The sequence below is a fragment of the Neoarius graeffei genome, chromosome 5, assembly GCF_027579695.1.
Source record: "Neoarius graeffei isolate fNeoGra1 chromosome 5, fNeoGra1.pri, whole genome shotgun sequence".
Lineage (NCBI taxonomy): Eukaryota > Metazoa > Chordata > Actinopteri > Siluriformes > Ariidae > Neoarius > Neoarius graeffei.
This window is the reverse complement of record NC_083573.1, coordinates 103,944,013-103,969,464: the sequence shown is the minus strand read 5'-3', so window position 1 is coordinate 103,969,464 and position 25,452 is coordinate 103,944,013. Positions and strand designations below refer to the sequence as shown.

Sequence of the window (25,452 nt, the reverse complement as noted above, 5' to 3'; positions counted from 1 at the left end):
GTGCCCGAAAGTTTTTGTGACGTATGATCACGTGACAGCGGCTCTTCCGGTTGCAAAAAATGCATATCGGAAGTCGAGCAGAAATGCCATATAATCATCACGAATATAACGATTTTGCTGAATTTAATAGATGATTTTGTATTTGTTGATGCAATTAATTCATATTTTTAATGGAAAGAAACTGATATAGCGTGCATTTATGTTTCATGTCCCATATCCTTTAAAGACCACCATCACTGGAGACAAGAAGGAAGCATAAAATAAAAACAAGCAATATAACTTTATTGTGCATTATCTACATACGGTATGTACAGTATAACACAGCAGTATTTCAGGATTGCACAGGCCACTGTGGCTCACATACATACACATAAACACATACACATCTTTGGCGTCAGTGAACAACAGTACCGAAGGAATATTCAAGGTCCTTGAGAGACAATACAGCTTTTCTGATGCTGTTCATGGCTTTAACAGGTTGGTCGAATGGTTACAAATGTACAATTATACAAAGAAAAAAAAAAAAACACGTAGCACGCAACATGGCCATGACGACATAATGTTATTATAATCTATTCAACTGTTCCACACAGAAGTGTGTGACAGAATCGTGGGAGGATTTCATCAGTCTCTGCTCACCATTATCACACAGTAGGAAGTTCACACAAGTACAGAGAGTGAGAGAGCGTGAATGAGTGAGTGAGAGAGAGCCATGTACGGACATGTCTGAAACGACAGACTGACGTATTCTGTAGACGCATGGAATTGTGGGTAGATATGAACTCTTATCACAGTTGATTGGCTGACACAGGATTAACCAATCAGGATGCATTCCCCTCTTTGTGTTTGTAAGTCAGTTAGCTAAACTCTCAGCTCAGGAATATCGAGGTATCGAGGTGATAGCAGATGAAGCAACAGCGCTTTTTAATGCGGGAGGAGAAATAGTTGGAGTTTTGGTTTGGAGATCTGGAATGTTCTATAAAGCGGGACAGTGTGCTGGATTGTTTAAGATCAAGTTGATGATTCAGGTTGTTTTGGGATGGATCAGGATTTTAGAATACTTGGTTATCTACTGTAGGATGTTCCAGAATGACTAAGAGTTTACAGAGTCTCAGAAATGGGATGAGTTCTGGAATACCTCTAGAAGCTTTTACAAGGTTGTTAAGTTGGAACTTGGTATCAGTTCAGCATACTAAAATATTACAGAATGTCTTTGGTGTTGCAGCACGTTCTGGAACGAGTTGGGATTTTAAAATGTTCAAAGAGATGTTTTAGGATGGATCAGGATCCTGAAATGTTTTACAACAGATTGCTGTTCATTAATTGGCGAGAATGAGTTGGATCTTCCTGCTGTTCTCCAATGAGTCTGTGTTATATAGAGGTTCTAGAATAGGTGGGTTATCTGGAATGTTCTAAACTGAGTCTGTATTATAGATGCTTTAGAATGGGTTTGTTATCTGGGATGTTCTAGACTGAGTCTATATTATAGAGGTTCTAAAACGGGTTAGTTATCTGGAATTTTCTAGCATGTATCTGTATTATAGGTTCTATAATGTGTTTGTTATCTGAGATGTTCTAGACTGAGTCTGCGTTATAGAGGTTCTAAAGTGTGTTTGTTATCTGATATGTTCTAGAAAGAACCTGTATTATACTGGTTCTACAATGGATTTGTTATCTGGGATGTTCTAGTTTGAGTCTGCATTATAGAGGTTCTAGAATGGGTTGGTGTGCTGGGACATTCCAGAATGAGTAAGAGTTTATGGAGGTTCTTTAATGGGATGTACGTTTATTATCTGGAATGTTCTAGAATGTGTATTATAGGCTATAGAATAGGTTGATTATCTAGGTTGTTCTAGATTGAGTCTGTATTATAGAGGTTCTAGAATGGGCTGGTTATCTGGAATGTCTAGAATGTCTGTATTATAGGTTCTAGAATAAGTTTGTTATCTGGGATGTTCTGATTGAGTCTGTATTATAGAGGTTCTAGAATGGGTTGGTTATCTGAGATGTTCTAGAATGAGCCTGTATTATACTGGTTCTACAATGGGTTTGTTATCTAGGATTTTTCTAGATTAAGTCTATATAATAGAGGTTCTAGAATGGGTTGGTTATCTGGAATGTTCTAACGTGTCTGTATTATAGAATCTAGAACGGGTTGGATATCTGGGATGTTCTAGATTGAGTCTGTATTATAGAGGTTCTAGAATGGGTTGGTTATCTTAGATGTTCTAGAATGAGCCTGTATTATACTGGTTCTACAATGAGTTTGTTATCTGGGATGTTCCAGCATGTGTCTGTGTTATATATTCTAGAACGGGTTGGTTATCTGGGATGTTCTAGATTGAGACCTGTATTAGAGAGATTCTAGAATGGGTTGGTGTGCTGGGACATTCCAGAATGAGTAAGAGTTTATAGAGGTTCTGAAATGGGATGTGTTCTGGCTGGGTCAGTGTCCTAGAAGGTTGTTAAAATGGTGTTCTGGAATGTTCCTGGGAGTGGTCAGCATTCTGGAATGTTCTAGAATGTGTAAGCTCCCCTTTAAAATCACAGCAGTGTTGATCTGTAATGTCTCTAACCACTCAGTACGAAGTTGAAGCCTGAGGTCTGTACTGCAGCAGGATGAGGATTTAGTGTACAAGGCTACTGGGAGAAACTAAAAAGAGGACGTGTCTTTAAATGCTGCGACTGGATCATGATGTGATCAGGGGACATGAGACAGTTTATTAATCCATTAATGCTGCTGCCATCTAGTGGCACCAACTCCACACTACAGTCCTGCTCTGAGACGCAACAATGTGAGCAAATTACTGAGACGGCTTTATGCGCACATAAATATCTGCGAAACTCTTGTTATGATCCTGATGCTGAAAAAAAAAAATTGCTCAAAAGCTGTGCTTCAGGTTTGGGTTGAAAGGGACCAGCTGGAGGTTGTGGTGGCTGTAAAGGGGTCAGATAAGAGCAGGGAGTGTAGACTGTCAATCATTTACTATCGGCTAGTGGATTAAAAATGCAATGGATGCACTATCTAGAGGTGGGAATCACTCTGTGTGTGAGAGTGTGTGTGTGTGTGTGTGTGTGAGCGCTGATCTGTCATCTCTCTCTCTCTCCCTCTGTCTCTCAAATCAGATAAACATGTCCTTACAAGATAAGCAGCAACAACATAGGACAAGAAAATACAAACATCCACACAATAAATCCATCTGATTAGTGACAATGTCAAACACACACACACACACACAGTGACGTACACGCCTGTAGGGGTTCTTACTTCTTCCTATCATTTTCTCTCTCTCTCTCACACACACACACACACACACACACACACACACACACACACCTTCACTGGTGACTGCTTTGCTAACAGCAGAGGATTCTGGGTAAGCGCTGAGTGTCCCTGCTGAGACACTTCAAGAAGCTTTTCAGACTCGGATTAAAAGAGGACGAGTCCATGGTTCAGTCCAGTTCCGCATGTAAACATAAAAATGTCCTTTTGACTTCCTTCTGTTGATCTGTTTTTCATTCCTCTCCTTCTTCTACGTACGTGGAGGGAAACCAGCCCACCTGATCAACAGAGAGAGAGAGAGAGAGAGAAAGAGAGAGTTATTGTTACTAAATTGTCAGAGTACAATATAAAAAAAAAATCTAGTGGAGTATAAAAGCAAGCACTGGATCAAGTGCTATTCTATAAACTGCTGGATAATTACAACTCTCTCTCTCTCTCTCTCTCTCTCTCTCTCTCTTTCTCTACTCACCCGGCCGTTGACCTCGCCCCTCCACCAGCCGTTAGTTGTGGACTTGCTGTAGATCCTCACTATGTCCCCTTCTTGCAGCGACAGCTCCCTCATGTCCCGAGAACTGAAATCGTACCGTGCGATCGCCACACCAATCACCTTCGGAGTCAACACTGAGACAGACACACACATACAGAATGGACAGACTCGTGTTAATGTTGACACTGGTTACCATGAAAACTAGAGGAAGAAACACATGATCATGACGACAACTGATGATGAAAAGACACACAGAGACAGACAGCAAGAAATGCCCATAGTATGTGTACGTATGTATATATGGAAAAAAGAAAAATCAAGGGGACAAGGGCATGAGAGGACATGTGGAAATTAGGAAACAAGGAAAAAATGTAAGATTGTAAGAGAGCTAGGGACATTAGAGAATAGAAGAAACAAGAAAACTCTACTCAATGAAACACTTGAGAGAACTCACTGGGACATAGAACAGGAAATAAAGGGATACTGTAGACTAGTGGACATCGGAGACTAGGGGACACTGGAAACTGAGAAGACATTGGGATGGAGTGAACACCAGAGACTAGGGGATACTGGAGACTGGGGGCAGGAAATGAAGGAATGCTGTAGACCAATGGGCAGTTGAGATAAAAAAAATAAAATAAAATAGAAAACTAGCAAACAAGGAAACAAAGGAAAACTGGGACAATGAATATTAGTGGACGCTGAGACACTGAAAACTAGGAGACATGAAAAACTGGTGGACACTGGAAACTAGGGGACAGAAAACAATGGGGCATTGTAGACTACTCAGCACTTGAGATTAGGGGACACTGAAAACTCTGGGACATTTGAGACTCAGGGACACCTGAATCAAGGAGGTACTGGACACTAATGCCCCTTTTCCACCAAAGCAGTTCCAAGGCTGGTTCGGGGCCAGTGCTTAGTTTGGAACCGGGTTTTCTGTTTCCACTGACAAAGAACTGGCTCTGGGGCCAGAAAAACCGGTTCCAGGCTAGCACCAACTCTCTGCTGGGCCAGAGGAAAGAACCACTTACGTCAGCAGGGGGGCGGAGTTGTTAAGACCAACAACAATAACAAGACCGCGAAAGATCGCCATTTTTAAGCGCCGAGAAGCAGCAGCTGTACAAACGCGAAGTCATCCATTATTATTGTTGTTGTTGCTTCTTCTTCTTCTCCATGTTGTTGTTGCTTGGATATTCGCGCCAAGGTTTATGCAAACGCAGCGACGTAACTGATGCATACAGCGATGTAATGACATGGCTCCGCTTAGCACCGTGAGCTATGGAAAAGCAAACTGGTTCTCAGCTGGCTCGCAAGTTGAACGAGTTGTGAACCAGCACCAGCACTGGCCCCGAACCAGCCCTGGAACTGATTTGGTGGAAAAGGGGTATAACTGACATTGAGATATGGGACACTAAAAACTAAGAGAAACTGAAAACTCATGTACAGTGGAAAGTAGAGGACATTGAAAACTAGGGGACATTGAAAATAATTGAGACACTGAAAGCTAATGGACACTAGAAACGAGGGGCCATTGAAAGAAACCGAGACACCCAAAGCTAGTGGACACCTGACAATATAGGACATTGAAAATAATTGAGACACTGCAAGCAAGTGGACACTAGAAACAAAAGGATGCTGAAAACTAGGGGACATTTAAAGAAACTGAGACACCAAAAGCTAGTGGACACCTGAAATTCTAGGACATTGAAAACTAGGGGATATTGAAAGAAATTGAGACACTGAAAGCAAGTGGACACTAGAAACAAGATAGACAATACTCAAGATTAGGGGACACTGAAAAGACTGGGACACTGGGGACTAGAGGACATTGAAAACTAGGGTACAGTGAAAATAATTGAGACACTGAAAGCTAATGGACGCTAGAAACTAGAGAACATTGAAAATAATCGAGAAAGCGAAAGCTAGTGGACCCCTGAAATTCTAGGACATTGAAAACTAGGGGACAATGAACAAATTAAGACACTGAAAGCAAGTGGACACTAGAAACAAGATACACTACACTTGAGATTAGGGGACACTGAAAACTCTGGGACACTTAAGGCTATGGGACATTGAAAATAATTGAGACACTGAAAGCTAATGGACACTAGAAACTAGAGGACATTGAAGTTAATGGAGACACAGAAAGCTAGTGGACACCTGAAAGTCTAGGACATTGAAAACTAGGGGAGACTGAAAGAAACTGAGACACTGAAAGCAAGTAGACACTAGAAACAAGATAAACTACACTTATAGGAACAGTCCACCGTACTTCCATAATGAAATATGCTCTTACCTGAATTGAGACGAGCTGCTCCGTACCTCTCCGAGCTTTGCACGACCTCCCAGTCAGTCAGACGCGCTGTCACTCCTGTTAGCAATGTAGCTAGGCTCAGCATGGCCAATGGTATTTTTTGGGGCTGTAGTTAGATGCGACCAAACTCTTCCACGTTTTTCCTGTTTACATAGGTTTATATGACCAGTGATATGAAACAAGTTCAGTTACACAAATTGAAACGTAGCGATTTTCTATGCTATGGAAAGTCGGCACTATAATGACAGGCGTACTAACACCTTCTGCGCGCTTCGGCAGTGCATTGATACGGAGCTCAGATATCAATGCGCTGTCGAAGCGCGCAGAAGGTGTTAGTACGCCTGTCATTATAGTGCGCACTTTCCATAGCATAGAAAATCACTACGTTTCAATTTGTGTAACTGAACTTGTTTCATATCACTGGTCATATAAACCTATGTAAACAGGAAAAACGTGGAAGAGTTTGGTCGCATCTAACTACAGCCCCAAAAAATACCATTGGCCATGCTGAGCCTAGCTACGTTGCTAACAGGAGTGACAGCGCGTCTGACTGACTGGGAGGTCGCACAAAGCTCGGAGAGGTACGGAGCAGCTCGTCTCAATTCAGATAAGAGCATATTTCATTATGGAAGTACGGTGGACTGTTCCTTTAAGATTAGGGGGCAATGAAAAGTCTGGGACACTTGAGACAAGGGGACATTGAAAATAATTGAGACACTGAAAGCTAGTGGACAATAGAAACAAGATAAACTACACTCAAGATTAGGGGACAATGAAAACTCTGGGACACTTGAGACTAGGGGACATTAGAAACTAAGGGGACACTGGAGAATAGGGGACATTTGAATCAAGGTGGCACTGGAAACTAAGTGACACAGATATGGGACACTACAAACTAGTGGACATTGGAAACGAGAGGACATTAATAAGTCGCTGACACTGGAGACAAACGAAAACTGAAAATTTGAGACACTAGAAACTAGGCAATAAAAAACATCAAGTGCGTGATGAATATTCTGGAACCTTCTGTTAGTGATCAGACCTGAAAATGTTCCTGAAATCTGGATTAAGTGGATTTTGCCTGTTTTCTGAAAAGTCCACTGAGTAGGCCTCGAGTGGTTTGGGACACAGCCATGGAACGACTGGAACACAGATTCACTCCATCATCACTTATTCCAAACAAATCTGTTTCAAATCGCTATTTATCTTTATGCTGACTTCCACCTCAGAGTGTGTGTGGATAACTGCACCTCCCTGAGGGGCTTTTAATCAGAGAGAGTGTGTGTGTATGTGTGTGTGTGTGTGTGTGTGTGTGTGAGATGGCCCGCCGCTGTGTTTCCACTCCACTTGAGTGATTCTAGTGAATCTGGGCCGAGTCCAATCAGAGCCGTGGCTGTTTTGATTACAGATTCAGAAGCGCTGAGAGAGTGAGGCACTTTTATTCTCTGGGTTAATCGCATTTCACACCGAGAACCCGTTCACAAGAGGGAAGAAAGAAAGGGAGAAAAACGACACACATGCATTACACACACACTCGGTGTACTGAGGCTCAAAGGCTGTGTGTGTGTGTGTGTGTGTGTGTGTGTGTACGCGCTAGAACAAAAACACTGGAACACATCATCGTGCCTCATTTGTTCCATAAATCCGTTTCCTCAATCAGGAAAAAGTAATGGCACCCTATAAAATGAGGAGGAGGAGTTGATGCGCTGCGGTGGCTGAGCTGCTTTACTAGAACATTTAGCACACACCATGTTTAGGAGCCACTTTTTCACTGTTCTGTCATTTTCAGCTCTCTTTGCCTTTTATGGTTTTGTAGGCGTGGCTAAGCATAAATGAACCGTGAACATTCTTGGTCATTTCCAGCCGAATGGTGCTTACCAACATACGCACAAGTCCGAAGGAAATCAGCAAAGCTTTTACAACTCTGTCAATAACACTGAGGTCAGCTGGTTCAGAGCGAAGCTGCCGATTGGTCGGTTGCTGTGTCCTCCATTATGACATCAGCTGGTAGTCGGGATTCGATTTTAAAACGTCTCATCAGAAGTTTATAACAAACGGAACTGCAGTAGCCTGAGAGTGCAGCAGCGATGAGAACTGGGTTTATACTGATACTGTGTGTGTTGCAGAGGAAGGGGTGTTATAGCAGAAGACATGATCAGACAGGCCTGATGTCGTCTCACACACACACACACACACACACACACACACACACACACACACACACACACACACACACAGGACGGATTGGTGCAGAATGAGTAGCAGATGGAGGCAGAAATGAAGCAGTAACACTACCTGACCAGAAGGGGGTGGAGGAGGGGGGCACAAAGCTGCAGCCTGCTGGAGAAACTAAAGAAAGAGTGCACAGCAATGGAGCTGAGAGAGAGCGAGAGAGACAGACAGACATAGAGAGAATAAGACAGAGAGAAAGACAGAGAGAGACAGAAGATGAGAAGCAAAGTTGAATGCGAAGCAGTAAAGCCAAAGCAATGACTCATGCACCTATAAACTCTGTATTTGTGTCCCACGTTATTATTTTCTCATGAAATAATTTGGTGGTGTAGTGGTTAGCGCTGTCGCCTCACAGCAAGAAGGTCCGGGTTCGAGCCCCGGGGCCGGCGAGGGCCTTTCTGTGTGGAGTTTGCATGTTCTCCCCGTGTCCGCGTGGGTTTCCTCCGGGTGCTCCGGTTTCCCCCACAGTCCAAAGACATGCAGGTTAGGTTAACTGGTGACTCTAAATTGAGCGTAGGTGTGAATGTGAGTGTGAATGGTTGTCTGTGTCTATGTGTCAGCCCTGTGATGACCTGGCGACTTGTCCAGGGTGTACCCCGCCTTTCACCTGTAGTCAGCTGGGATAGGCTCCAGCTTGCCTGCGACCCTGTAGAAGGATAAAGCAGCTACAGATAATGAGATGAGATGAGAAGTTATATTTATATAGTGCCTTAGGTCAACAGAAACAGAACACACAAGAAAAAAAAAAGTTGCTAAAGAGTGGTAAGTTTATGCAGTGGTGGAGGAGGAGAAGTGTTCATGAAACAGGAAGGTTTTGAGATGAGATCTGAAGAAAGGAAGAGAAGAGCAGTCACGGAGGGGTTGAGGAAGGGTCTTCCAGAGCTTGGGGGCCATGGTGCTGAAGGACCTGCCACCCAGGGTAGAGAGTCTGGTGCGCGGGGGGGGGGGCAGCAAGGAGATTACAGCTAGAGGATCTGAGAGAGCGGGATGGAGTGTAAGGAGCCAGAAGGTCACAGATGTACAGTAAGAAGGAGCAAGGTTATGGAGAGCTTTGAAGGTGAGTAGTAGGATTTTATACTTAATTCGGGACAGAACAGGTAGCCAGTGAAGCTGAGAAAGAACAAGGGTGATCTGAGTAGATGGTTTGGTATGGGTGAGGAGTCTCGCTGTAGAGGTCTGAATGTATTGTAATCTTTGAAGGGATTTAGTAGGAAGGCCAAAGAGAAGGGAGTTAAAATAATCTAGGCGGGACATAATGAAGGAGTGGACCAACGTTTGAGCATGACTAGTGGAAAGGATGGGGCGAAGGCGGGCGATGTTCCGGAGGTGGAAGAAAGCGGTCTTGGTGAGGGATTTAATGTGGGATCAAAGTTGAATAAGGGGTCAAGCAGTGTTCCAAGGTTTCTGACAACAGATGAAGATTTAACAAGTGCACCATCGATGTTAAAGGAACAGTCCACCGTACTTCCATAATGAAATACGCTCTTATCTGAATTGAGACGAGCTGCTCCGTACCTCTCCGAGCTTTGCACGACCTCCCAGTCAGTCAGACGCAGTCAGACGTGCTGTCACTCCTGTTAGCAATGTAGCTAGGCTCAGTATGGCCAATGGTATTTTTGGGGGCTGTAGTTAGATGCGACCAAACTCTTCCGCGTTTTTCCTGTTTACATAGGTTTATATGACCAGTGATATGAAACAAGTTCAGTTACACAAATTGAAACGTAGCGATTTTCTATGCTATGGAAAGTCGGCACTATAATGACAGGCGTACTAACACCTTCTGCGCGCTTCGGCAGCGCATTGATATATGAGCTCCGTATCAATGCACTGCCGAAGTGCGCAGAAGGTGTTAGTACGCCTGTCATTATAGTGCACACTTTCCATAGCATAGAAAATCACTACGTTTCAATTTGTGTAACTGAACTTGTTTCATATCACTGGTCATATAAACCTATGTAAACAGGAAAAACGCGGAAGAGTTTGGTCGCATCTAACTACAGCCCCAAAAAATACCATTGGCCATGCTGAGCCTAGCTACATTGCTAACAGGAGTGACAGCGCGTCTGACTGCGTCTGACTGACTGGGAGGTCGCGCAAAGCTCGGATAGGTACGGAGCAGCTCGTCTCAATTCAGGTAAGAGCATATTTCATTATGGAAGTACGGTGGACTGTTCCTTTAAGACTAAAGCTAGAAGATTTGGACAATGAAGATTTGGAGCCGATAAGCATGATTTCTGTTTTATCTGTATTAAGTTTTAGAAAATTATTCTGCATCTACAACTTTAGGTCTGATAGACAGTAATTGAGGGAAGGGGGGGTCAGTGGGGGAGGATGTAGTGAGATGTAATTGGATGTCATCAGCATAGCAATGGAAGTTAAGACCATGGTTACGAATAATTTGGCCAAGGGGCAGAATTTATATAAAGAAGAGGAGGGGCCCAAGAACAGACCCCTTGGGGACACCACAAGTAACAGAGGACATGGAGGACTTATGTGGACCTAGTGTGACAAACTGTCGTTTGTTGGTGAGGTAGGACTGAAACCAGTGGAGGGCTATTGTCTGTGATACCAATATCTGACAGACGGGAGATGAGTGTGTCATGATTGACGGTGTCAAATGCAGCAGATAAGTCGAGGAGAATAAGAATGTTAAGTGAACCACTATCAGCAGACAGGAGAAGGTCATTCACCACTCGATCATTTAGCCCTTGCTTCATCTCTACCTAAAGAGAGTGATGCAGTGGCACTTTAGTCCTTCCGTCTGGCCATCAGATCAGCTTTCAAAGCTTCGTCTTTCACGCTAACACACTGCTAACGAGTTGAGCGTCATATAACTGCAGTGCATTGTGGGACTTTGAGTCCAGCGTTTGCATCAATTGCTCTGTGGTGGTGGAGTCCTCATTTATATGAGGCGAGTGAGAAAAGAAGCTTTGTTTTCTGTTGTTTGAGATTTCTCCGATTGTATTCCACTGTAACTGCGCTGTAACAATGACGATGGCCTCCTGTCACAGCAGCGCAATACACACCGCGATACACACCACGATACATGAACTCGACTAGATCAGGCGCGTAACACGACTGAATAACTTTACTGTGTAACTGCGTAATAAAGAAACTCAGTGGTGGAGATTGTTTTCACTTCTTATTCTTACTGCTCTCAGTGGAAGCATGGTGGTGGTAGTGACAGGTGAGCAGGGTGTAGGGGTAGTGTATAGGGGAAGCGCATAGGGGAAGGGTGGAGGGGTAGTGTGTAGGTGAAGTCTGTAGGGGTAGTGTGGAGGGGTAGTGTGGAGGTGAAGTCTGTAGGGATAGTGTGGAGGTGAAGTCTGTAGGGGTAGTGTGTAGGGGTAGTGTGTAGGTGAAGTCTGTAGGGGTAGTGTGTAGGTGAAGTCTGTAGGAGTAGTGTGTAGGTGAAGTCTGTAGGGGTAGTGTGTAGGTGAAGTCTGTAGGGGTAGTGTGTAGGTGAAGTCTATAGGGGTAGTATGTAGGTGAAATCTGTAGGGGTAGTGTGTAGGTGAAGTGTGTAGGGGTTGTGTGTAGGGGCATTCTGTAGGGGTAGTATGTAGGGGTAGTGTGTAGGGGTAGTGTGTAGATGAAATCTGTACGGGTAGTGTGTAGGTGAAGTGTGTAGGGGTAGTGTGTAGGGGTAGTGTGTAGGGGTAGTGTGTAGGGGTAGTGTGTAGGAGTAGTGTGTAGGGGTAGTGTGTAGGTGAAGTCTGTAGGGGTAGTGTGTAGGTGAAGTCTGTAGGAGTAGTGTGTAGGGGTAGTGTGTAGGGGTAGTGTGTAGGAGTAGTGTGTAGGTGAAGTGTGTAGGGGTAGTGTGTAGGGGTAATGTGTAGGAGTAGTGTGTAGGGGTAGTGTGTAGGTGAAGTCTGTAGGGGTAGTGTGTAGGCGAAGTCTGTAGGGGTAGTGTGTAGGGATAGTATGTAGGTGAAGTCTGTAGGGGTAGTGTGTAGGTGAAGTCTGTAGGGGTAGTGTGTAGGGGTAGTGTGTAGGTGAAGTCTGTAGGGGTAGTGTGTAGGGGTAGTGTGTAGGTGAAGTCTGTAGGGGTAGTGTGTAGGTGTAGTGTGTAGGGATAGTGTGTAGGTGAAGTCTGTAGGGGTAGTGTGTAGGGATAGTGTGTAGGTGAAGTCTGTAGGGGTAGTGTGTAAGTGAAGTCTGTAGGGGTAGTGTGTAGGGATAGTGTGTAGGGATAGTGTGTAGGTGAAGTCTGTAGGGGTAGTGTGGAGGTGAAGTCTGTAGGGATAGTGTGTAGGTGAAGTCTGTAGGGGTAGTGTGTAGGGATAGTGTGTAGGGATAGTGTGGAGGTGAAGTCTGTAGGGATAGTGTGTAGGTGAAGTCTGTAGGGTTAGTGTGTAGGTGAAGTCTGTAGGGTTAGTGTGTAGGTGAAGTCTGTAGGTGAAGTCTGTAGGGGTAGTGTGTAGGGATAGTGTGTAGGTGAAGTCTGTAGGGGTAGTGTGTAGGTGAAGTCTGTAGGGGTAGTGTGTAGGGATAGTGTGTAGGGGTAGTGTGAAGGTGAAGTCTGTAGGTGAAGTCTGTAGGGGTAGTGTGTAGGGGTAGTGTGTAGGGGTAGTGTGTAGGGGTAGTGTGAAGGTGAAGTCTGTAGGTGAAGTCTGTAGGGGTAGTGTGTAGGGGTAGTGTGTAGGGGTAGTGTGTACTCACCACTCCCTCCTTTCTCTGGCTCTCTGTAGGGAAACTGCAGTGTTGTATCGAGGGTCCTGAAGCCCTCCTTTAGAGAGTGATGCTTATAGTACTCAATCAGCTCCTACACACACACACACACACACACACTTACATTATGATCCATACGTCAGAACCTACTATTTTTGTTTATTTAAAAATATCGATATTGTGTTCTTGTAATTGAACTTCATGGCCACGACTCATCAGAGTGAGCGTTGGCGTTCAGGACACAGCCCTCGATTAGTGCTGAAATAAAATAAGCCCAGCTCTCTGTAGTGAGGCCCAGACTCTGAGCTCAGGAAAATAAATACACACTTAGAACAAAAATGAGCAAATTCGATAAGACGGCCTCATTCTCAATCTAATAACGCTCTTTAAATGGCATTTGTGAAATCAAATCTAAAAGTGCTTTCAGAAGTAAATGACAAAAGCGGCTCGCTCTGCGCATGACATAACAACGTTAAAAAGCCGCCTCTGCGAAACCTCTTAAAAGGAAAACAGATGAGGCAATAACGGCGGCGTAAAACGTACAATATTACAGACAAGTTAATGAAAAACTTAATATCGTATTCAATATTCCTGCATAAAGTCTTGACTAAAAGAGGCTTTTATTATACAAGAATCTATTTTTAACAGTAACGGAGATTCAGCTTTATAAACAAGTCCTGCATACATACTGCACAGCACACACACTCCCCGGCCACTTTAATAGGAACCTGCTGTTGATTCTAAGGTTCCTGTTCTTGGCTGCAGGAGCGGAACCCAATGTGTTCTTCTTTCTGCTGTTGCATGCTGAGATGCTTTTCTGCTCACCACGGTTGTAAAGAGTGATTATGTGAGTTACTATATCCTTCCTGGCAAAAATTGTCCTCCGCCCTCTCTTATCAACAAGGCGTTTGTTTACTTTCCACCCACAGAACTGTTGCTCGCTCACTCACTCGATGTTTTCTGTTTTTGGCACCATTCTATCTGTGTAAACTCTAGAGACGGTTGCGTGTGAAAACCCCAGGAGGAGATCAGCAGTTCCTGAAATACTCAAACCTTCATGCTCCATCTGGCTCAATCCAGCACCCACGCCACAATGAAAGAAAGTCACACTGTGAGATCACAAGTTTTCCCGTTCTGATGTTTGAACATTGTGAACATTAACTGAAGCTCTTGATTTGTATCTGCGTGATTTGATGCATCAAGGGATCGGCTGATTAGAGAACTGCAGAAAACAGAACAGCAGGTGGATGGACAGGTGTTCCTAATAAAGTGGCCGGTGAGTGTAATCTAGAGGGTGAGCTAGGCTAGACAGTGAACCAATAATACTTTAGACGTTGTTCGAGCATCGTTATACTGTATACGCTACCGTGTAACAGGCATACAGCATTTATTTATTTATTTAATGCAAGTGTTGTTATATAGATGTTTATTGTGTGACTTGCTGCATTATTAATTCAGTTACAGTTCAATGTATCTAATAAAGTGGCCGCTGAGTATACAACCCCGATTCCAAAAAAGTTAGGACAAAGTACAAATTGTAAATAAAAACGGAATGCAATGATGTGGAAGTTTCAAAATTCCATATTTTATTCAGAATAGAACATAGATGACATATCAAATGTTTAAACTGAGAAAATGTATCATTTAAAGAGAAAAATTAGGTGATTTTAAATTTCATGACAACACATCTCAAAAAAGTTGGGACAAGGCCATGTTTCCCACTGTGAGACATCCCCTTTTCTCTTTACAACAGTCTGTAAACGTCTGGGGACTGAGGAGACAAGTTGCTCAAGTTTAGGGATAGGAATGTTAACCCATTCTTGTCTAATGTAGGATTCTAGTTGCTCAACTGTCTTAGGTCTTTTTTGTCGTATCTTCCGTTTTATGATGCGCCAAATGTTTTCTATGGGTGAAAGATCTGGACTGCAGGCTGGCCAGTTCAGTACCCGGACCCTTCTTCTGTGCAGCCATGATGCTGTAATTGATGCAGTATGTGGTTTGGCATTGTCATGTTGGAAAATGCAAGGTCTTCCCTGAAAGAGACGTCGTCTGGATGGGAGCATATGTTGCTCTAGAACCTGGATATACCTTTCAGCATTGATGGTATCTTTCCAGATGTGTAAGCTGCCCATGCCACACGCACTAATGCAACCCCATACCATCAGAGACGCAGGCTTCTGAACTGAGCGCTGATAACAACTTGGGTCGTCCTTCTCCTCTTTAGTCCAAATGACACGGCGTCCCTGATTTCCATAAAGAACTTCAAATTTTGATTCGTCTGACCACAGAACAGTTTTCCACTTTGCCACAGTCCATTTTAAATGAGCCTTGGCCCAGAGAAGACGTCTGCGCTTCTGGATCATGTTTAGATACGGCTTCTTCTTTGAACTATAGAGTTTTAGCTGGCAACGGCGGATGGCACGGTGAATTGTGTTCACAGATAATGTTCTCTGGAAATATTCCTGAGCCCATTTTGTGATTTCCAATACAGAAGCATGCCTGTATGTGATGCAGTGCCGTCTAAGGGCCCGAAGATCACGGGCACCCAGTATGGTTTTCCGGCCTTGACCCTTACGCACAGAGATTCTTCCAGATTCTCTGAATCTTTTGATGATATTATGCACTGTAGATGATGATATGTTCAAACTCTTTGCAATTTTACACTGTTGAACTCCTTTCTGATATTGCTCCACTATTTGTCGGCGCAGAATTAGGGGGATTGGTGATCCTCTTCCCATCTTTACTTCTGAGAGCCGCTGCCACTCCAAGATGCTCTTTTTATACCCAGTCATGTTAATGACCTATTGCCAATTGACCTAATGAGTTGCAATTTGGTCCTCCAGCTGTTCCTTTTTTGTACCTTTAACTTTTCCAGCCTCTTATTGCCCCTGTCCCAACTTTTTTGAGATGCGTTGCTGTCATGAAATTTCAATTGAGCCAATATTTGGCATGAAATTTCAAATGTCTCACTTTTGACATTTGGTATGTTGTCTATGTTCTATTATGAATACAATATCAGTTTTTGAGATTTGTAAATTATTGCATTCCTTTTTTATTTATAGTTTGTACTTTGTCGCAACTTTTTTGGAATCGGGGTTGTACTTGTGTATGAATATACAGTGTGTACGTGTTAATTTAAAATGTTGTCCCGTACAACATTTATCTGCGATTAAACGTTCACAGGTTTGTCGGGATTCGTGGAAATCACAGGGACGTTTACATTCATGAACTTCAGAAAAAACAACAACAACGCACACACACACGCCATTAAAAAGAGAATGCATGGCACTAGGGGGCGCTAATCACTCACTTTTAATTGTGCACTAGTTTCACAGCTCACGCTGTTATTTATAAACGACTTGTTTCATCAGGAGTAAACACCTTAAACACTTCAGGGAGTGCTGCTATAGGAAAATAATCAACTACAGGATCTTGCGGAACATCGGCGGAGTGAGCGGCTCGTCATAGGGCTGGACGATACGATCAAAGTCTCATATCCCGATATGGGTCATTTAAATATAATCGCACATTTTCTGCAAATTCAAAGAATAAATAAATCTGTTTTTATTTTTAAAAATCAAGAATGCATTATTTCCAGACTATCAAAATCTGAACGATTAAAAATAGAATGAAAGTAAGTATAAACCCGGTGTAAGTGCTCCTGATTTCGAGAAGGTTGCTGATCACAACGACGGTAGAATCCGTGTTTAAAAAAAAACCCAGCGAGTTATCAAAGCCAAATGTTTCGATCCGAAATAATAACATTAATAATAATGAGAATCTTTATTTCACACGTCCTGATTTTAACAACATTAATCATTCTGTCCACGTTCACTGGATATGAGCAATCACGCGCTCTGATTGGCTACTCTACTACTAGGATATCAGCTCATATACCCTGAGTAGAGAAAAACAAAATGGCGGCGCGTGTTGCTGAACCAACTGAGGACGAAATAAAAACTCTATGATTTTTGTTTTTGCTACGTGCCCCATCAGCTATCAGCTCATGTACGACTCGTTTTCGTGGAATAACTGTTAATTATCTTAACAAATAACATGTTTAGCTATAATTCGGCTGAAGGAAAAAGTTGACCGCTAATCCGTAGCTAATAATCAGGTCCATGCTAACGAGGCCTAGCGCCTAGCAGCCTGTCATTTGAAACAACTGCAGCGGTGGCCGCATCCCAAATAACAGGCAGCATAATATAAAACGATAGACGCTTTTTGACCATCGCAGGATAAATCTCATCATCATACAGCACAGCCCAGATGATCATGTTACCATGAAACCGCAAAAAAAAAAGTGTAAACCCGTGTCCTGAAAACATCAGAAAGCTAAAAGTTACAGCGTTGCCTTATCAACGATGACACGTTGTTAATCCGTGATTTATCCGCACAATCCAGTACTGACAGCCATCGTCATTTCAGCAGTGTAGCTTCACAGGAAGTGGACGTGTTTGTTCATTATTGTGTGTTGCTCAGTGTTTCCACTCACCATGATGCTCCTGAACCTCCTGTTCTCCGCGATCTGGAAATATTCATCTCGGGTTAAGATCTTGATGTGTTTCACATCGTTGTTAAACCTGTAATGTGGGAATGAAACAGTGCTTTAGATTCAGAATTACTGTCACATCAGGGATTAAATCATGAACGGAATAACACATGAGATGATTGTACTGTTCCAGGAAAATGCTCCACGCTGCACTGCTGTGATGATTTAATTATAATAGCATTTCCTGAAATGGGCGGCATGGTGGTGTAGTGGTTAGTGCTGTCGCCTCACAGCAAGAAGGTCCGGGTTCGAGCCCCGTGGCCGGCGAGGGCCTTTCTGTGTGGAGTTTGCATGTTCTCCCCGTGTCCGCGTGGGTTTCCTCCGGGTGCTCCGGTTTCCCCCACAGTCCAAAGACATGCAGGTTAGGTTAACTGGTGACTCTAAATTGAGCGTAGGTGTGAATGTGAGTGTGAATGGTTGTCTGTGTCTATGTGTCAGCCCTGTGATGGCCTGGCGACTTGTCCAGGGTGTACCCCGCCTTTCTCCCGTAGTCAGCTGGGATAGGCTCCAGCTTGCCTGCGACCCTGTAGAACAGGATAAAGCAGCTAGAGATAATGAGATGAGATGAGATGAGATCTCCTGAAATGGTTTATTTCTCTTAAACAACAGCAATCTGCCAAGAGTATAAATTTTTAGGCTATTCATTAACGCATTAATGCCACATCACAATTTACCTGTTTGTATTCGTTACAGTTAATATCGTGAAAATCCAGAAAACAAGCTACGTCATATCTCCAGCTACGTTATAAACAGCTGTTACATCCCCAGCCTCACTTGTTTTTGGAAGTGCGCCCTCTTGTGGTGACAAAAGAGCGAGGTCTAATGGCCCCGAGTTCGCCTACAGGAGTTCGGGGGTGCCCTCCCCGTGTAGTGGTGACAAAAGGGCAAGGTTTAATGGCCCCGAGTTCGCCTACAGGAGTTCGGGGGTGCCCTCCCCGTGTAGTGGTGACAAAAGGGCAAGGTTTAATGGCCCCGAGTTTGCCTACGGGAGTTCGGGGGTGCCCTCCCCGTGTAGTGGTGACAAAAGGGCAAGGTTTAATGGCCCCGAGTTTGCCTACGGGAGTTCGGGGGTGCCCTCCCCGTGTAGTGGTGACAAAAGGGCAAGGTTTAATGGCCCCGAGTTCGCCTAAGGGAGTTCGGGGGTGCCCTCCCTGTGTAGTGGTGACAAAAGGGCAAGGTTTAATGGCCCCGAGTTCGCCTACGGGAGTTCAGGGGTGCCCTCCCCGTGTAGTGGTGACAAAAGGGCGAGGTTTAATGGCCCCGAGTTTGCCTATGGGAGTTCCAGGGCATCCTCCCTGTGTAGTTTTATTCAAACAACCTCTTCTCTACTGGTGCGGACAAGGTTTTGTAAAAGAAAATCAAAGCGCTGACAACTCTGAGTGGTGAACCACTCAGCTTGTGCGTCGATGAAGAACGCATCCAGCTGCAAGAACTAATGTGAATTGCAGGACACAATGATCATCGACACTTCGAATGCACGTTGCAGCCCCAGGTCCCTCCCGGGGCTACGGCTGTCTGAGGGTCGCTATCCCAATGGCACTAACCTCATTTTATTCATCACGGTTACAGTAATAAGACTTAACAAAGTGTTATTTTAGTATGACTTTAGTCCTGGGTATGACTTTAAACTGCAACCGGTGGTGAGTCTCAGGTCTGAGAGGACTTGAATATTGGGGAAAGTGGAGTTACCCCTTAATCACCATTGCTCCCAGGTCCATTCTGACCCAGAGTGGTAGCACCTGCCTGAGGTCCAGCTATGTGCAGTGTGGCAAATGAACCCAACAGGGTCAATGGTACACCACCAGATGGCATGCGGAAGAGCCACTCAAATAGCCAACAGATGGCATCACTCAGCAAGTCAGTTGTCACTGCGGGGCAACTTCCATACCCGTCAGGTCTATGGCACTTTTATGCACCAATTGGCATGAGGTCTGGAGGTCCAGAGAGACAACACGATGGGGGCACGACATCGCTTGTCTTACCTTACCGTGCAAGGCATTTCGTTAGGAGAGGAGAATAGTATCCGAGCACTCACAAGGCCAGACATTTCCATGGCAGCTTGGCCAGGCCGTTCGTACCGCTGCTGCAGGTGACTCTGTTGCTCTGGTGCGGGCCTCACGGCCTATCTGCGCATCCTAATGAAGCAGTCATCATCGCTCGTGATCGACAGCCGACGACAAATAACACTCAACATACTCTCAGTCAATGACTATCACGACGTGATACATGTAACCAATACAGGATAGAAGATGACAGCACACACGCACTAGCCTCCGAAACTAGCTACTATATCTGCCTTTGAGTTGCAGCTGCAAAATGAGTCAAAAAAGGACAAAATTAGCATCAGGCTCACGAGGGAGGAAGCGTCACAAAGAACCAAAGAACAGTAGAGCTAAGACTTAGTATGATTGTGTCTATTATTAATGTTTAGTTATTTTAGAAACTGAAGTGTCGGGCACAGAAAGGCAGGTGGGGCGGGGCGGGGCCGAGAGGTGCTTTCTGACAAGGTCCATTGTTAAAAGTGCTTTACAAATAAAAACTGTATTGAATTGAATTGAATCGAGGTGTGTGATTACTGAGAAAGGTTTTATAAATACATACACACTGTCACTTATTCCCCATTAGACCGTCTTTTGCCACCAACACAATATACAGATCCTGCAGTTTGCCTTCACACGGCAGCCACACCTGTGCACATGACATATTTAAACCTTATTCAAAGGTAATGTGCAGTTATTATCGGATGAGTGAAGTCGGGATTATAGTGCGTGGTATATAATTATTAACCAGGATGACATAAATCAAGCGAAGGTAAAACAGAAAGTATTAAATGTTGCCTTGTTGTTGAGAATCAGTTCAGGGGCTGGTTATATTTTGCACTGAAATCTTAAAGGAAATGCAGTATCTCGCAAATAAACAGATCGAGCTAAAAGTCGGTTGTTATGTCTGTCCTTTATAAAAAAGCTGCATGTTGAATTTGTTCTTAACGATATATACCCAGTAAAGTGATGAAAATAGACGGGCCTGTTTTTCGCCAGGGAGGCCGCCGTAACCCCATCGTGTGTGGTGTGATGTCATTTTCCACGAGCACAGCGGAGGTGTGCAAGTGCATGCTGTACGAGTGTCAGCGGGGCGAAGTCAAGTCAAGTCTGTTTGCATCGCGCTTTTAACAATAGACATTGTCCCAAAGCAGCTTTATAGATTCTGGATTCTGTAAGTGTTCTGTCAGGGACGGCTGGAGACGGATGCAAGTGCAGAAGATCTTTATTATAAATAAAGTGCAAACAGGCAAACGGTCCAAATCCACAGGCGGATATCGTGAACGGTAAAACAGGCAAAGGTCGAGTGAGGCACAAACAGAATATCGCAGGGTCAAAAACGAGGAACAGGAAACTGAAAGCAGGAAACAAGGCTTAGTAATGTCTCACAACAACACAATACTTCGCAAAGTAAGTCTGCATTCTGAGTCCTTATTTAAGCGCGCTGATTGCACCTTACTCCTGTGCAGGTGTGTGTCATTCGCAGCACGTATGTGAGTCAGTTTGGAACACGCGCTGTCCAGAGTGCACCTGAGAGTCCTTCTGTTGTGACAACTAGACTATAGTATAATATTATGGTCTAGCGCAGGGGTGTCAAGCTCAAATACACAGTGGGCCAAAATTTAAAACTTGAACAAAGTCGCGGGCCAACATTGAACAAATGAACCTTTTAATATGGACCCAAACAAGTTTTGCTTTAACATTGAATATGGAACAAGCAACGCTTATTACTATACAATATATAACGATAGTGCAGACATGCTAAATCGAATTTCAAATGAAAAAAAACACATCAATGGCATTAATTTATTAAATGAAATTTAAATAAAGATCGTATGCCTCTTTTCTATTTGCAGCCTTCTGATTTAAATATCAAAATAAACTTTTTCCACAGGCTAATCATCTCATCTCATCTCATCTCATTATCTCTAGCCGCTTTATCCTTCTACAGGGTCGCAGGCAAGCTGGAGCCTATCCCAGCTGACTACGGGCGAAAGGCGGGGTACACCCTGGACAAGTCGCCAGGTCATCACAGGGCTGACACATAGACACAGACAACCATTCACACTCACACCTACGCTCAATTTAGAGTCACCAGTTAACCTAACCTGCATGTCTTTGGACTGTGGGGGAAACCGGAGCACCCGGAGGAAACCCACGCGGACACAGGGAGAACATGCAAACTCCACACAGAAAGGCCCTCGCCGGCCACGGGGCTCGAACCCGGACCTTCTTGCTGTGAGGCGACAGCGCTAACCACTACACCACCGTGCCGCCCCACAGGCTAATCATTTTAAAAATAAAACAACAATAATAAATCAATCAACCATTCAAGCCCATGCCTCGGAGTAGCAAGAAAAAGTGCATAAAGAAAAGGTTAATTATTGCTCAGTTTGCTACACACTGATCTAATCTGATGTGCCCAAGCCAGATACCTGGCATCTCTTCTTGGATGCTAGTTCATCAAACTCCACAAACAAGACAAACAGGTCTGTCTTTTACATATGTAAACAGATATTCTTCCTCCCAGCTGTCCAGAAAGCTCCGGTTTTCTGCCTTTCTTTTCACCATTTTTGGGAAGGGGTAGCACGGTGAAAGTTGTAGCGTGAAGTCGCGATGGCAACTGTCCGTTTCTTGTTGAACGTTTGGACGTCCTACTGCGTTTCTGGGTCCTGTCCTGATTGACGCGCCAAAACAACAGCAGAGCATTATGGGATTTGTAGTATTAGCGGTGAATGCGCTGTATACACAAATCCGACGAGTAGTCATTTGGGATTGCCTCGCGGGCCAGAGTTTGACACCCATGGTCTAGCGTATTATGGTCTTGGTCAATTTGTTTGCATTTCTCCACAAAAATTATGGCGATGCAGTATTAGAAAAAGAATCAAATTAAAGTATTGCCTGTTTATTTTAAAAATATATATTTACTTGCAGGCGGCACAGTGGTGTAGTGGTTAGCACTGTTGCCTCACAGCAAGAAGGTTCTGGGTTTGCGGCCAGCGAGGGCCTTTCTGTGTGGAGTTTGCATGTTGTCCGCGTGGGTTTTCCCCAAAGACGTGCAGGTTAGGATAACTGGTGGCTCTAAATTGACCGTGAATATGAGTGTGAATGGTTGTTTGTCTCTGTGTCAGCCCTGTGATGACCTGGCGACTTGTCCAGGTTGTACCTCGCCCATAGTCAGCTGGGATAGGCTCCAGCTTGCCTGCGACCCTGTAGGACAGGATAAGTGGCTCCAGATAATGGATCCATGGATATTTACCTGCTTATCTTCCACCTGTTTGATGCGTGACACGGTGTGCTGTCTTGCTGAATCCTATGTCATGCAACGCCACCCTTGTTTTCATCTCCTAATACATCCATATCTGACTAATCCGGTACGGCCACGCCTGGGTAAATGGCCCAACGGAATGTTACAACTTTAACATGTTTTTTTAAGCTGAAGTCTGCTTAATTTCTTTTGTCTGGAACATCTCATCTTGTATTAATGTATAATGATGACATTTCATAACCCCGTAATTTCAGAATTTCCTGGTTAATCGCTTTAAACTTGCCACATTTTAGCCATGAGGTTTACGTGATGCTAAACTGGAAGTTATACACTACCGTTCAAAAGTTTGGGGTCACTTTGAAATGTCCTTATTTTTGAAAGAAAAGCACTGTTCTTTTCAATGAAGATGACTTTAAACTAATCAGAAATGCACTCTATACATTGCTAATGTGGTAAATGACTATTCTAGCTGCAAATGTCTGGTTTTTGGTGCAATATCTCCATAGGTGTATAGAGGCCCATTTCCAGCAACTCTCACTCCAGTGTTCTAATGGTACAATGTGTTTGCTCATTGCCTCAGAAGGCTAATGGATGATTAGAAAACCCTTGTACAATCATGTTAGCACAGCTGAAAACAGTTGAGCTCTTTAGAGAAGCTATAAAACTGACCTTCCTTTGAGCAGATTGAGGCTACATCCACACAACAACGGCAACGAGATGTTATTAAAAAAAATATCGCGTCCACATGGGCAACGGATCAGTAAAATATCAGGTACATATGGCAACACAACGCTTGCTGAAAACGATGCAATACACATGCCACACCTCTACGTGCGCTGTAAGACGGTCCCATCGGAGACACCAGAACAATAGAAGAAGTAGGACGCATGCGCGTAAACCCCTTCTTCTACCCGGCGTGAAGCACTCACAGGAACAAGCACACAACAACAAGAAGAAGATGGCTGTGACTACGCGAGGAAATCGTGCCTTCTGTGTGTACAAATTAGTTTTATTAGTGTGCATAGTTTTATATAACTTAATTTTCTTATTGTGTGTGAACATTTTGAAAAGCATTTTTATATCATTTATATAACTTTTTATATTGTGTGTGAACATTTTGAAAAGCAGTCTTATCCAATAAAAAAAAGAAATTCAAGAAATGGTTCAGTTACTTGTTTATTTAAAAGAAAAGCTGTATACAAAAGTGAATGCAATGCAGTGGTTCATACAAAACAGCGAGAGTGCTGCTTGTTCTAGTCATGTGGTTGTGACGTCATCGTAAACAAATCCGTTCTACTCATCCAGACGACTTCGCAACGGCGCCGTTGCCAGATTTTTCCACTCTGGAACCCGTTCTCAAAAAATATCGTTTTGGGGCACCCAAAACGCCGGTGCCGTGTGGACGCCAGGCCGAAACGATAAACAATTTTATCAGATTCACCTGAATCCGTTGCCGTGTGGACAGGGCCTGAGTTTCTGGAGCATCACATTTGTGGGGTCGATTAAATGCTCAAAATGGCCAGAAAAATGTCTTGACTATATTTTCTATTCATTTTACAACTTATGGTGGGAAATAAAAGTGTGACTTTTCATGGAAAACACAAAATTGTCTGGGTGACCCCAAACTTTTGAACGGTAGTGTAAGCTTCCATTATTTGTTCGCTACATTAGCCTTGGTTAGCGTGTCCGTCTCTTGACCAGGAGATTGTGAGTTCTACTTGTGGTCAGTTCATACCAAAGACCATGATCAAAATGGTACCTACTGCCATCAGGCAAGGCACTGTGATGCAGATGTGAGTAGGGAGTCAAGCTCTTGACCAGCCCCCACTGTAACCCTGGCTATGTAATAAGCAAGAAGCCGAGGGCTACAGAAATGAAAATCAGCACCACCCGATACACCTTAAGGGCCTGGTTCGTACTGGGACAGGAGACTGCCTAGGTCCAGGTCCTGGCACTGGAGGGTCTCTGCCTTGACATTAGCCTTATAGCTCCAGCGCAAAACTTTTGACACCAAATACTCAAAAGGTGTTTTTCTTGGCAAGCTCTCTCTCTCTCACACACACACACACACACACACACAAACACACTCTCTCACACACCCTTATGCAAACATATGACGTAAAAGTCCTGGAAATGATATTTGTTCAAGGAAATCTTACGCTTGTATTTTGTTAGTCAAACTCCCTCCCTCGCAGTCTCGCATTGCACAAACTGCTGCTGTTAACCTGCTCTCTCTCTCTCTCTCTCTCTCTCTCTCTCTCACACACACACAGTGCGAAAAGTGTATATCGTGTTACACAAGTTAGAGAAGTGTAAATCATGTTGACTCACTTGATGCTGATGGCGTACTCGTTACTGTCGTGGCCTCGATGCCTCACCAGGTACGTGCTGTTCTGCCTGTTCAGAAGTGTCTCCTCTGCCTGCACTCGCAGCATGCTACCCGCAAACCTGCCCAGGTTCACAGAGGGGTCATTATGGCCATGATGTACAGAAAAGTTAGAAAATGTACACACAAAGCATCAATATACGGTAAGACCTGGCTGTTCAGACTCACCAGGTCTGAGAAGAGTAGTTGATTGGTTTTGCCTGAAAAAAAAGACAGA

At 43.9% G+C, this 25,452-nt stretch overlaps 1 protein-coding gene and 1 non-coding gene across 3 annotated transcripts in view; one reads left to right on the top strand and one right to left on the bottom strand.

The window, feature by feature from the left end:
• Positions 1 to 261: 261 nt before the first annotated feature.
• LOC132887210 (guanine nucleotide exchange factor VAV3) overlaps positions 262 to 25,452 on the bottom strand; it is a 261,559-nt gene continuing 236,368 nt past the window's right edge. The window contains exons 22-28 of one of the 2 annotated variants that reach the window (XM_060922681.1): positions 25,404 to 25,435; positions 25,181 to 25,297; positions 17,486 to 17,573; positions 12,982 to 13,084; positions 8,383 to 8,463; positions 3,753 to 3,904; positions 262 to 3,561 (exon numbers count right to left, since the gene is read on the bottom strand). In XM_060922681.1, coding sequence (XP_060778664.1) covers positions 3,517 to 3,561; positions 3,753 to 3,904; positions 8,383 to 8,463; positions 12,982 to 13,084; positions 17,486 to 17,573; positions 25,181 to 25,297; positions 25,404 to 25,435 — 618 coding nt within the window. In that variant the 3' untranslated portion in view covers positions 262 to 3,516. The remainder of the gene's footprint in view (positions 3,562 to 3,752; positions 3,905 to 8,382; positions 8,464 to 12,981; positions 13,085 to 17,485; positions 17,574 to 25,180; positions 25,298 to 25,403; positions 25,436 to 25,452) is intronic. The other variant, XM_060922680.1, reaches the window with a different exon arrangement.
• On the top strand, positions 18,914 to 19,067 carry LOC132887271 (5.8S ribosomal RNA). Its single transcript, XR_009654806.1, has one exon. It is a non-coding gene; the product is annotated as a 5.8S ribosomal RNA (ribosomal RNA).